At 39.6% G+C, this 13,448-nt stretch overlaps 1 protein-coding gene across 6 annotated transcripts in view; it reads right to left on the bottom strand.

Annotated features, from left to right (window-relative positions):
• Positions 1–13,448, bottom strand: part of MCC (MCC regulator of WNT signaling pathway) — a 185,795-nt gene that overhangs the window by 48,766 nt on the left and 123,581 nt on the right. For all 6 annotated transcript variants that reach the window (XM_071731178.1, XM_071731179.1, XM_071731180.1 and 3 more), the window contains 2 exons: positions 11,293–11,435; positions 2,819–2,955 (listed from right to left, as the gene is read on the bottom strand). In XM_071731178.1, the coding sequence (XP_071587279.1) occupies positions 2,819–2,955; positions 11,293–11,435 (280 nt within the window). The remainder of the gene's footprint in view (positions 1–2,818; positions 2,956–11,292; positions 11,436–13,448) is intronic.

Raw genomic sequence — 13,448 nt, 5'->3', positions numbered from 1 at the left:
ATGGGACTAAAGTAATGTGGCACCAAACTGTGCCTAAAATTTAGAAGACATCAGACACAGATTATTGCAGACTGCCTTGAAATCTGTGCAAAGGAAGACTGAGTGTGGTTGAGTGAAGGAATGAGATGATCAGCAAGTTAAAATCTGTAAACTCAGTATCCCAAATCTAATTCCACATCCTAACAAACATAAACATGAACTTATTGTTGACCAAAGGAAGTGTTTAGCACACTGTCACAGTACTGTATGTGACACTGAAAGGGCAACACATACAGCACTTTCAAAATTGTATTTACTAGTTCCCGACTAGCATTCCCCTGGCTACTGTAGTAACACCAACCCTGTATAATAACACTCACTTATGAGCAATATATAGGGGGCAGGGTGCTTATTTGTAAAAACCTCCGTTTTGTCTGATTGAATTTATTTGTTTCCATAGAGTTTTTCATAACAGACACTTTGTCCATATAAACAAACCATCATCACAGAACCTCGTATGCCATTCCTACAGTAACATTTTCTCACAGAAAGCCAGGACAGCCCAAGCACAATCTCTGCAAGACATACTGGAGAGCATTAATCGTTTTTAGCTCTTGGTGTTTTATTGCCTGCAGCAGTAGAACAGCATATCCAGATGCATTAGTCTATCATGATGTATTATGTTTTTTACAAATCACTGATGCTTATTACATTAGGGCAGTAAGCAAGGTCATGCACATGGTTACCAGGTCATGATTTTTAATCCACATGTATCTAGAGGGATAAAAATATATGTATACATATTTATGTATATATATATAGGTGTGTGTATGCATACACACACACATACACACAAAGGAATTAATATGGAAACAAAACCCAAAAAGGACAGATTCTATGTATAGAAGGAAAACAGAAACAACTGTAAGAATCTCTAGAGTTAAATTCCTTTTTTTTTCCTATTTCTATAACTCATTTTATTGCCTTTTCCCACTGTTAGCAGAAAGTTAAATAGAAAATGTGCTGTTAATGTACACAAATCCTGCTTCAGCTTCACTCCATGATGAAAAAAATAAAAGCTCTGCCCCAAAATAAATGCTGAAAAGTGAATTAGTTCGATTTTTTTTTGTCGAAAGGAAGAACTTAATAAGCAATAGCTTTTGAAAGTAAAAACATTCATTTTTTAGAATTACAAAAACCTCTACAGAAACATCTTAACTCCATATAGTATTTTCTTAAGTATACTCTGACTTCCATATGTCATGCCACTTTGCGATTACATTATTAGTAGTATTGTTCTATCAAACTTTCTGCAAATTAGACACTGAAATACAAATGTGCTGTGGCAGATCTTGCATTTATAGACAAACACAGCTCTATAGCTGCTGTATTTATTTCAATTTAATAAATTATACTGAAAATTTCTTTTATATGGTTGCTTACAATAACAACAAGTTTTGTACATTATTAAACTCCTGTGTTCAGGTCTGTTCCTCTAAAAGGCATTGTACAGGAAAAAACAGCAGAAAGTTCCCAATAATGAAGCACACTACTCCCAACAAATGAAAACTGTTTTAATATGGTTTCTTATGTATGAAAGCAAATACTGCCTGTTGCATTACAACCATCAAAGCCTCAAGCAGAGTCAACAGCTAAATATTTAATGAGCACAAGTTCTGCACCAGGGCTTAAGACTGCTATTTCAGTGGTTTCCTAAAACACTACTCAGGTACAATATCAATCACAGAAGCTCCCAGGCAACCAGCTGTTTTACGTGGGGAAGAATATTAATACCAGCTATTTGGTTCTAAATAGGAATTAAGAAAATAGTATTTTGAAGTGAATTCTGGAAACCAGTCATAGTGAGGATTACACCAGACTTCTGCTGGTCTACAGCTATAGTGTCCAGCAATTTGGCCCAAACACTTAAAACATTACCATACTGAAGGCCTAGTATCTTCAAACTTCACAGCACTGTAGACTGCAAACTTATATTGCAAAAAATATGGGAATAAATATTCCATAATTGAAAACTGGAAGTTGAAAATTGGAAAATTGAAAATTATAGAATCTTCAAATGATCAATTACTATGCTTGGATGACAAAATAGGTGAAATTCTGAACATAATCTGATAGCACCCTTAGCTCTTAACAAGAAAAAACTATTTACAGATTGGCTGGAGGTGCTCCCTCCTTCCACTGTACCTAAACAGCTTGTGTCTGGTTTATCCTTGTCTAGATCAATTTCATAGAACCACAGAAAAGTTTGGGGTGGAAGGGAACTTAGAGATCACCTAGTTTCAACCTGCCTGCCATGGGAAGGGACATTTTCCACTACATCAGGTTCCTCAAAGCCCCATCCAACCTGGTCTTGAACACTACCAGAGACTTGTACCAGTTTCACCATATTCTGAGAGAAGAATTTCTTCTCATACTTTAAAAAGGTTCTCAATTTCCAAAAGTTCAGACATCCTTCATAATTTGACTGTGTAAGAACCAGACAGACAGAATCCCCACACTTTCCCCCAACTTTTTACTATGTCTGCAGTTTTTTTCTAGATTTGACTGCTTTACATGTAAGATACATGAATGGCTTTCCTGCCCCTGCCTCCACCCATTTTTTCCCAAAAGTCATGACCTCTCCCAGACAATCATTCCATTTGGACTACTCTGCACCAAGGCTCAGAGGTTACTTCATCTATAATTTCGCAGCATTTGTTGTGATTAACATTGCACAGATTAATTTGTTTCCTTACAAAACATTTGGATTTGCACATAGAAAGTCTATGAGGCCTTCCTGCTGCAAGATGGCATCATGCTACTCGGAAGCATAACTCACCCATGTCTGCAGTGACCACAGTGGACTGATTCTCAGGTACCGACACAGAATTCTGGTCCATGCTGTGTGAGTCTTCATTAACCTCATGCTGGCTTTGGCTGAGCTCTGACCGCAGCTCTGAATACTCATCTTCCTCCCTGGAGAGAGAACAAGGGCAGAGATAATGTCCTCTGAGGAGATCCGTATCCCTGTGACAACTACTTCAGGCTTGTATCCTGTGAGCCACAGGATACAATCCACAAAAGTGATTTGTCTAGCAAGTAGGGAAGGGTTTATACCCTCCACTGCAAAGCAACTGTGCTATGTCCCTAACATCCACTTGCAGCAGCCAGTGTCTGCTTTCCATTTCTTATTCCCAGGTGCATTATTACTCCAGACCACTGCACATGGAATCAATGGGTGGGACCGATTGTAAGGAAGGATCAGTGCATGAAGGACACAAACTTCAGTTTTGCAGTAACACCCCAAATGACAATTCTTAAATCAGCACAAGTGGCTTCTGATCCCAAAGCAGATTAGCAACAACCAGTTTTGCTCTCTTCTCAGTTTGAGGATGCCTTGTCGTGTGTGCAATGAAAACATGTACATGCAAATGTGTAACAAAATGCTCTTGGGGAGCAGTAAGTTTTCCATTTTCTCTTTCTCAAAAGGAAGAAAACAGGTGACTACAGAGCTGAACGGCTGGAATTAGTGAAAAATAAAAAGCCTCAGATACCTAGGTTTTACCTTATTTGTCAAACTGGTTCTACTAAAGTAATTGAGGACACAGAATACTTCAGCTAAAGATAGTAAGCTTAAAGAATTAGGGCTTTTCCCTTCTGTCTCTATATGAAGAGTTCAAAGCACCGGGAAAAAAGATAAGTAAATGAGTAATAGCTTTGCCTGAGAACATCTGTAAACGTTTTTCTTTTGATCCACTTACTGATTGGACTCAGGGTTTTGGGAGTTTTTAGTTCTATAGTGACTGGTTTGACATTAAAGTAAGTATTTTAAACATGAGAAAAACACCAGTTTATCCAGGTGCAGAGCCTCTCTGATAAGTAAGCAAACAGCCTTTTGTTACACACTAAATCAAAGGCAGAGATCAATTTTGCTGCATATTCAGCAGAAAAGTGCGAAAAGTGAACGGTCTAGATTTGGAAACAATAAGAAATAGTGAAGAGTAAAAAGTAAAGTAGCAGAGGTAACAACTTATGAACCAGGCCAACTCAAAAATGGAATTTCAGCACGCTTGCCAAGCAGAGCTTCCCAAGATCCTGAGATGTAATTTCTACTGGAACATTATGCTGTTCTGTCCCCTACATTTGCTTCGGCGTAAAGCAAGCCTGGTTTTATCAGAAGCAGTTAGTGACTTGTATTGAACAAAAATGCAGGTCAGTTGGTTAAAACTGAGATTCAGATCAAAGAATGGTCTTAATAGTACCACACAATACATGCTGAAGAAAGTGTGATATCTAAATCACAAATAGCAGGAATTAAAATAGCGTAATGAAGACACATAAGTCTGAGTTAATGTTCCAAGATCTCATTTACTATTAGCCACTGCACAAGACAGTAGTAATCAGCTCTAGACAAAAACAACTACCAAGCACTCAAACAGCTGCATTGTTTTGATCTGAAGGTAATTATTTTTTTAATTTATGGAACCACTAATCCTACATTTTAAAAATCTCAATTACTTCTATAAATGGACAAGAGACTGTATTGATTACAAAAAAAATGTCCCACAACATAAAAATTTCTCACCACTCTTCTTTTGGTTCTTGCTGCACAGATTTTCTGTTTGAAATCCAACACAGCTTTATCTAGCTAGCACTAGTGCTGTTTTATTCAGGTCAAGCTTCATCAGTATCTTGGGGCAGTTTCAGAATGAACTAATATTTCTAAGACCTAACCAGAAAGATCAGACATCTATTTCTGGCAAAGTGACAGCAAGGTAAACCAGGGTCTGCACATTCAGTATCACAGGGGGCATGCTGAGGCCTAAAAGCACAAACAGAAATTTGATGGGAGTGATACACCACAATATACAAATTCAAAACTGAAGTTGGCATTAACAGAATATGGAGGTTCAGAGACTTTTTTCCCCAAAAGAGAAGAGTCCTCCAGCAGCACTGGAAATGCAAGAGGCTGAACAGCAGACAATGAGCAGCCATGGAACCCCTTCCACACCACCCAGAAGCTGGAGAAATTACAACCTTTCCTTGTTGCTCTCATGACCTAGGGCCTAGCTGGAGAATGCAGATATTTTTGCTCTTATGTGCCCTGAGGGCTCCCATGTACTGGAATGTCATGGTGAGATAATTAAGATCAGATCAAGCTGTCCTAAGAACAGCCTGGGACCAATGTTGGAGGAAAAAAGCATGTTCTACAGGTAAATCTGCACTTCCTGCTTTTCCTCATGTTTGGGTACAATGAAGGATCAAAACTGTTGCACAGACACTGAGAAAAACTGACCAAGTAGTGAGCATAATGGCACACTTCCAGCATCCTTCCATATCAATAACCAGTTCTGCCATGATGCTAGCAAGGTTCACACTCTTTTCATTGGCTGCACACAGTGCAGAGTTTCAGATGTTAACTGCCAGCAGTTTTTCCAAAACCATTTTACCCAAACAAGTATTTTGAAATAAATCTAAGTCTTACAGAGAGAAAATACTGCAGGTGTACATGCACTTAAAGTCAGAGATTGATTGCTCCCTTTGTATACATACTTGAGTTCCCTCTGAACAACTTTACTTGTGAACAATCAATGACACACTTGAGACAGAATGGGACTTAATGACTGAAGGCAGGTGGGGCTTAGCATTGTATGCTGAAGCCAATACTATCACACCCACACTGACATTTGAATTGAAACCAAACAGCTTCCATGTAGCACATATTTAGAAACTAGAATCAGACCTCTAGGTCACTGTGTAAATATGTACTAAATTATTATTTTATTATTTACAAAACCTGTAAGTGCCTGGCATTATTTCTCGTGATAGTCCAGTCTTCTGACTCTCCTTCTTTGTCACTAACCAAAGCACAAACTAGTTTCTGAATATATTTCAGCTTAAAAGCTCTAAGTCTAAACAGATGGTTTTACAGCAATGGGCACCAGCTTCTTGACAGCTGTTTCAAATAATACTTAGCAGGCACCAATGGAATTTATTTCTGTTTGGTATTGTTAAAATAGCTCATTATTTTTAGAGTTCCACAGATGTACCCAAACAGCCACCAGTTTAGAAATAAAAGGAACTGATCTCTCCCTTTTTCCTTTTGCTGAACCTCAACTTGATATTTAAGAAAATCCATCAGTCATAGGCCAAAGTTGTTTCTAGACACCTATTTACAGATTATTTTGCCAGTAAAAGACATGATTAAGAATAAAAGGAGCTGAGTTTGAATGAGTCTAGGATAATGCTAAAAACTTCTGAGGTCAGGAATATGTACCTTTAACATAGACATAATTCCTTTTTAGTACACTTGTGCAATTTGTAAATCCTGTCTGTGCTTCATAGATACCAGATGTATCCTTCACATCCAAGTATTTACAATATGACTCCACTATAAGGACGATCCACTTGATTGGTTCTGCAGTCTTCTAAGTCCTGCACATTTGAATTGAAAGTGGGAGCAGGCAAACACCTTGACAAAGGACAGAGAACGTTTGCAATGCAAAGAAATGGTCTTCTACAAACTGAAACAGGAAAATAGCCTGCCACCTGCATCCAAGAGACATGCTAACAGGAACCCTAAGCTAGGACCACTTGGTGAAGGCTACTGATTCTAAAAGAAGCTGAAAAGATGTGCTCTGCACTATCAGAATGGATTTTAACCTCCAATAGTATTGCAGAGTTTGACAAGAGCCTGTGACTTGAGTCTTACAACAAACTTAAGCAAACTACCAACCACCTTCTCCCCACCACTCCCTAGTAATGTAGATAAGAACAGTGAGACACTGCCACACAATTATCTTTTTCCAGCTTAAATATGAGCCAAAATTTATGTCTCTATACTGCTCAAATGAAAAAAAGCACCCTTCTCCTGGTGGACCACTTCCTTAATGTCTTTTTGCTTGCAAATTGCTACCTTTTTGAGCTGGGAGAGTGGGTAAATTAATTCTACACAGCCAAACATGAAGAACTAGGGAAGCAAAAGGCACAGTGTGAGTATAGGAAATCATCTGTTTATCCTTGGTATCAAATCAGTTACACTTTTTTTTTTTTTTAATTTTTTTGGTGGGCTTCCATATCAGCTGGCCAGACCAGAGTAGCAGCAGGGAGATGAGACAATTGCAGAAGAATGTTGCCTTGCTCCCACAGCCAAGGTGACCTCATTACCCTTATGGAATGCTGGAAGAACACAGTACAAAAGCAGCAGCTAGTTTCATGTGCCACACACATGGATCTTGTTGTGCCCAAGAAATGGTGAGCCAACCTAGAACAGTCCTGGAAACTTCTAAAAATTGTCCTGTAAGATTACTGTAACTAAAATCAGCATATCATATATATGTGGGAAGAGGAAGAGGCAGTGACATATGACTTAAGCTCTATTCTAGAGATGGCAATATCAAAACCCATAAGCAAAAGCCATTACACTTGAAGCTGTGTAAAACCCCTAACATTATAAGAGCAAAAAACCTAACCAAGGAAAAAAACCACAAAAAACAAACAAAAAAGATAATAACTTGGAATGAATAATATTACCTAGCTTATACCGCTTGCCAATAGTCCTGAGACTCCTGTAATACCTTACTCAGATTTAAACACCTTTTCTGCCCTGCTTTCTGAGACTACTACTCACATTCAAACAAAAAGCTACAAATTTAAAGATGATACAGCTTTAGGAGGACAGTCAAGTAGGCTGATTTCTTTTAATTGTTTGCAGAATATTTTTTGGGATTTGGAAGGAACCATAAAGAATGTCACAAGTACACGAAGTTACATATTACTTTATTTTTACAGCCTAAAAACAATACATGAAAATAATAAGGAATCTCTAAATGAGCACTAAGGAAATTTAATTTGTTACACAGTTAATGCAAATGCAGGAAAACTGTTCGAGAAGGACAGCCTAAATTTTGTGGCAGCAAAGTTAAAGCCTCCATTCAGTATTCCTTGCAGGCACCCAAAGAGTCAAAGATAATATTCCTCCTGTGTTCTGCTTTACAGGGAAGTGTAAATGCCAAGGTGCAAGCAGGAATGGGATCCACAAACCCTCTCTCTCAGGGATGCTTTGTTCCAGCTCCAGGGCTCACAGTCCCCATGGCCAAGGGTGGAGAGCTGTGAGTCACACCTGTCCTAGCAAGGACAGCAATTACACCACCCTTGCTCTGCTGGATGGAACAACTTCCCAAGAATGATGCAAGTAGATCCCAGAGCCACTTTACAGAAGTCACAGTAGGAAGTATTAGTTTCTGTCTTTCAGTTGTCCTTAAAATCTATGGAATGCCTCCAATACTACCTCAGCTTGCCATTTTTAGGAGAAATATTACTCCTGTGTTCCCCAGACACCAAATTATTTATTGTCCTGCCAAAGAAAAGAAGCTATAAGGAGAATTCCAAGGAATTATAGGCTGGTCAGTGTCACCTCTGTGCCCAGTGAGATCATGGAGCAGATCCTCCCGGCACTGCTGAAGTAGAAGAATAATGAAGAGGTGACTGTGTATAATCAACACAGCTTCACCAAGGGCAAGGCATGCCTGACAAACCTTGTGGCCTTATGTGAGAAGGTCACAGCATCAATAGACAAGGGAAGAGCAACTGACATAATTTACCCGGACCTGAGCAAAGCCTTCAACACAGTTCTACATGACATCCTGGTCTCCAAGCTGGTAAAACATGGGTTTGATGGATGGAACACTTAGTGGATTAAGAACTCACCTCTTTCCCTGTCATTGGACACAATTGAGAAGATCCTGGTACCATCCTCCTGGCTCTCTCCCTTTACATGTTTAGAAACACAGATGAGGTCACCCCCCATTCTCCTCTTCTCCAAGCTGAAAAGCCCCAGCTCCCTCAGCCTTTCCTCATACGGGAGATGTTCTGCTCCCTTCATCATATTGGTTCCTCTGTGCTGGACTCTTTCAAGCAGTTCCCTGTCCTTCTTTTACTGAGGGGCCCAGAACTGGACACAATATTCCAGATGTGGCCTCACCAAGGCAGAGTAGAGCAGGAGGAGAACCTCTCTTGACCTACTAACCACCCGCCCTTCTAATGCACCCCAGGATGCCATTGGCCTTCTTGGCCACAAGGGCACATTGCTGGCTCATGGTCATCCTTCCATCCACCAGCACCCTCAGGGCCCATTCCCCTTCACTAGTCTCCAACAGTTCTGTTCCCAACCTGTACAGGTATTTGGGGTTGTTCCTACCCAGATCCAAGACTCTACACTTGCACTTGTTAAAATTCATTAAATTTTTCTCTGCCCAACACTCCAGCCTGTCCAGGTCTCTCTGAATGGCAGCACAATCTTCTGGGGTGTCAGCCAATCCTCCCAGTTTTGTGTCATCAGCAAACTTGCTGAGTAGACACTCTGTCCCATCATCAAGGTCATTGATAAAGATGTTGAACAGGACTGGACACAGCATTGATCCTTGGGGGACTCCACTACTCACAGGTCTCCAGCTGGAGTCTGCACCATTCATCACCACTCTTTGGGCTCTGTTGTGTAGCCAGTTCTTAATCCATCTCACTGTCCATTCTTCTGTTCCACATTTCCTGAGCTTGCTTATAAGGATGTTATGAGAGACTGTGTCAAAAGCCTTGCTAAGGTCACGCACTGGTCTCCTTGCATCTACCCATTCAGCCACAACATCATAGAAGGCTATCAGATTAGTCAACTGTGATTTCCCCTTGGGAAATCCATGCTGACTACTCCTGATAATCTCTTCCATGTGCTTAGAGATGACCTAAGAATGAGCTGCTCCATCATTTTCCCAGGGCTGGAGGTAAGGCTGACTGGTCTGTAATTGCCTGGATCTTCCCTCTTGCCCTTTTTGAAGACTGGAGTGACACTGGCTTTCCTCCAGTCCTCAGGAACCTCTCCTGTTTGGCATGATCTCCCGAAAATGATGAAGAGTGGCAGGGTAGTAACACCAGCCAGCTCTCTCAAACCTCTTGGGTGCATCCCATAAGGGCCCATGGTCTACTGTGGATCTCTAACCCAGTCCCCATTGACTAGTCAAGAGTTTTTTCTCCTCCAGGCTATCTCTGTCATATCCAGGGTCTGGAGTTCACAAGGGCTGGTCCTAGGAGTTAAGAGTGGAGCAAGGAAGGCATTCAGCAGCTCTGCCTTCTCTGCATCCTCTGTTATCAGGGCTCCTGCCTCATTCAGCAGTGGGTCCACATTTCCCTGCTCTTTCTTTTACTGCTGATACATTTGGTATCTTCTTGTGTCCTTTTACTTCCTGTGCTAATTTGAGTGCTAAGAGGGCTTTGGCCCTTCTTATTGCCTTCCTACATTCTCTGCCAACTTCCCTTTAGTTCTCTCAAGTGACGAGTCTCTTCTTCCATGAGCTGTGAATGTCTTCCTTCAATGAGACTGTCTTTAGAATTTCCTTGTTGATCCATGCAGATGTCTTATCACCTCCACCCAATTTTTTTACTCAAGGGAATGCACCTACCTTGGGCTAGAAGGAAGTGGTATTTTTAAAACTGACCAACCTTCTTGGGTCCCCCTTCCCTTCCAGAGTCTTAGCCCATGGCATTCCTGTGAATAGATCCTTGAAGAGTCTGAAGTTAGCCCTGTGGGAGTTCAGGGCTGTAGTCCTACTTATAAACCTTTTTCTTTCTTGTAAAATACTAAATCCTCACATCCTCACAAGCAAACTTCAAGAAGCTCCTTCCTAGTTCAAATCCAATTGTCTCTAGGTTGAGATTAATATGTAAAAGCAAGTTAAGAAAAATAAGGGTTCTCCCGTAGTCAAATTTGAAGTATTTTAACACAGTAATAACTAATGACATAGTGTAATACGCCAAGTTTTGCTCTCCATGGACAGGCAATGATGACATTTGTACTGTTGTGTTTTGTCACAAACAACAGTACAAACGGATGCAAAACCTACTGAAGTCCACTGGAGCCATATTTCTTACTAGAAGTAATTTGGTTTAGATGATTTATAGGGTGCTACAAAATAAATTTAAAAGCAGAGGTACAGATTGGCCACATCTTTCTTTATCCACCACTGCTACCACTTATCTGGTACTCAGCATGTACGTTACACTAAAGGATTATTAGATAGCGTAGTGTAGTTCTCTGCAGTGCTTGTTAGGCTTTGCAAAGTGTTATTTTGAGAGAATGTAGCACATTTGAACATTGGGATGATACCCTGCAGAACACATACCTTAATTATGGGCAGCTACACAGGACCAGTCATCACAAGCCTAAGCACCTTAAAGTCACCATATAATTATTGCTAGAGTGTAATACCCAACATGTTTTGCACCGTTTTGCATAGGCCCAGAATTTCCAGGAAGCTGCTATACCTTATTGTTGCTCCTTGTAGCCGATTAATTTTCTTTTTTAATTCAGCAATGATACTGCGCAACTCTGTGATTTGTTCCTCATAGCGCAGCGTTGTCCTCTCCTGCACATCTTCATGCTCTCTCATTAGGTGGGATTGTTCACACTAAAGCAGACAAGCAAGGAACAGAAAGAGTCTTATGAATAACTGCACAGAAATTAGATGCAAGGCAAAGTGCACACCATTAATAGTTTTCTTATCAAACCAACATTGCCTTAGTGAAAGGACATGCAAAATATTGACAGGTACACAAATGTATGTACTTACAAGATTTTAGAAACTGAAAGACTATGCAGTGTACTTTTATTATTATTTTTTTACTAAAGCACAGAGGTTTCCCTTCCCACTTGAACAAAAAATACCATTTACACCTAAAAATAGCTATAAGTATCTCCTCCTTGAATATGTGAGATTCATGATGCACCACAAATCTTCAAGGATCTTCCCAGCATGGTCTGAATTTGAACAAGTCCTAAGACAGAAACCACACTGTGAGGTTATGACTTCTTCTCTAACATGACTGCTTGTTTTTATTAGCTTTAAAAGATGGTATAGCTTATTTTTTATACTTTAACTTTCTACAATAACATGCTCATTATTTGCACAATTAAAAGTCTACATGGCTGCTTGTTTTTCATATGTATCACAAAATCCTCCTTTTTCTTTCCACCAGACCTTTAAAAGCAGCCTCTCTGGCTTACTCTTCATGCCAGCAAACACTCAAATTCAATTACAGCAAACTACAATGCAATAGTGTATGTCATTGAAGTTATATTTAGTAGTGGCTGGAAAGAGTGGGACTTATACCTTTCTCCTTCTGCACCCTGCAGAAAGTCTCCTTGCAAGCACAGAGTGGTATTGATGATACTCTCAATAAAAGATCTGGTAGCATTTCTAAAAGCCACAATTTATAGTAATGTACGAGGTCCTCCAACACTGTTGCATCTGAACTTCATTTTCTCAAACCAAGTAAACATTATATGCAGCAGTCACTTCCTCAATCCCATTGTATCATTAACAGGAAAACTGTACCCAAACTGGCAGATATGACAGAATTTTCAGCTTGCCCTTACATTTTTGGGAAACTCACATTCACAGCTTGAGAACATCATCCACGTAGAAGACTGCTTGAAAACTAAAATGTATGTTGAGCCTCCACAACATTTTACTTTCAAATTTTAAAAATTATTAAGATATTTTTAAATTCAAGGGCTATGCACACAAAAGGCAGCCCAGACATTGAAGCACTCTCCCACAGTCTACAACACAATAGTTTTTTACTCCAGCTGTAGTCAAAAGTGCTTTTGTCCACACTAAAACAAACAGACCAAGAGAAGAGCAAATGGTCTTTTAGAAGACTAAAAATGTTCACCTGGCCTTTAAGACTGACATAGTTTTTTATGTATATTATGGTGACTATTGTAGGATCACTCCAGAACTTATTCCTGTTTTTTCCACATCTTAACATTGTATCTGGCCAAAGAAAAATCACGGCTTTCAAAGTGGATAAATATCACAGAGAAAATGTTTAACAAAAGCCTTAGAACACATTTAAATGCAACAGAGTTGCTTATACTGCCTTTCTAAATCTAAATTTCTTCTGACACACACTGATATCCACAAATGCTACCTAAGCATTATCCAGAACAAACAATTTCTTCTTTTAAAACAAAAGGATGTTTCAGATGGAGTATGTAATTTTATTTTCAGACAATAAATAAAACCACTATCACAACAGTTTTTGTCTTTCTAAGCTGTGCACTGACAAGCAGATTTTGTATATCTTGACTGAAGATATATGGACTCTTGCTAATGGACCTCAGCCACACAGACTGTTTTCTCCAGCCACTTCTTAGTCATCATTTTTCCTAATAACCCAAATTTACTGACAGACATACTTTGTGAACAACCAGTAGTTTGGAAACATAAGACAAAAGCTTCACATTAAGGATGCTTTGGTTATTTTGAGCACAAGTTACTGGAAAAGGCTGAAAGGAAACCTCTGTGAAAGACAGGACATGATGCCAAGAAGGACTGCTGTGCCTTGGAGGCTGGTACGGTGTTAATAAGTTTTGGTCAATTGTGACACATCTCAACTAAAAAAGGCAAAAGCATCCA

Source organism: Heliangelus exortis, chromosome Z (genome assembly GCF_036169615.1).
Source record: "Heliangelus exortis chromosome Z, bHelExo1.hap1, whole genome shotgun sequence".
Taxonomy (NCBI): Eukaryota; Metazoa; Chordata; class Aves; order Apodiformes; family Trochilidae; genus Heliangelus; species Heliangelus exortis.
This window is presented reverse-complemented; position numbering and strand designations above follow the sequence as displayed.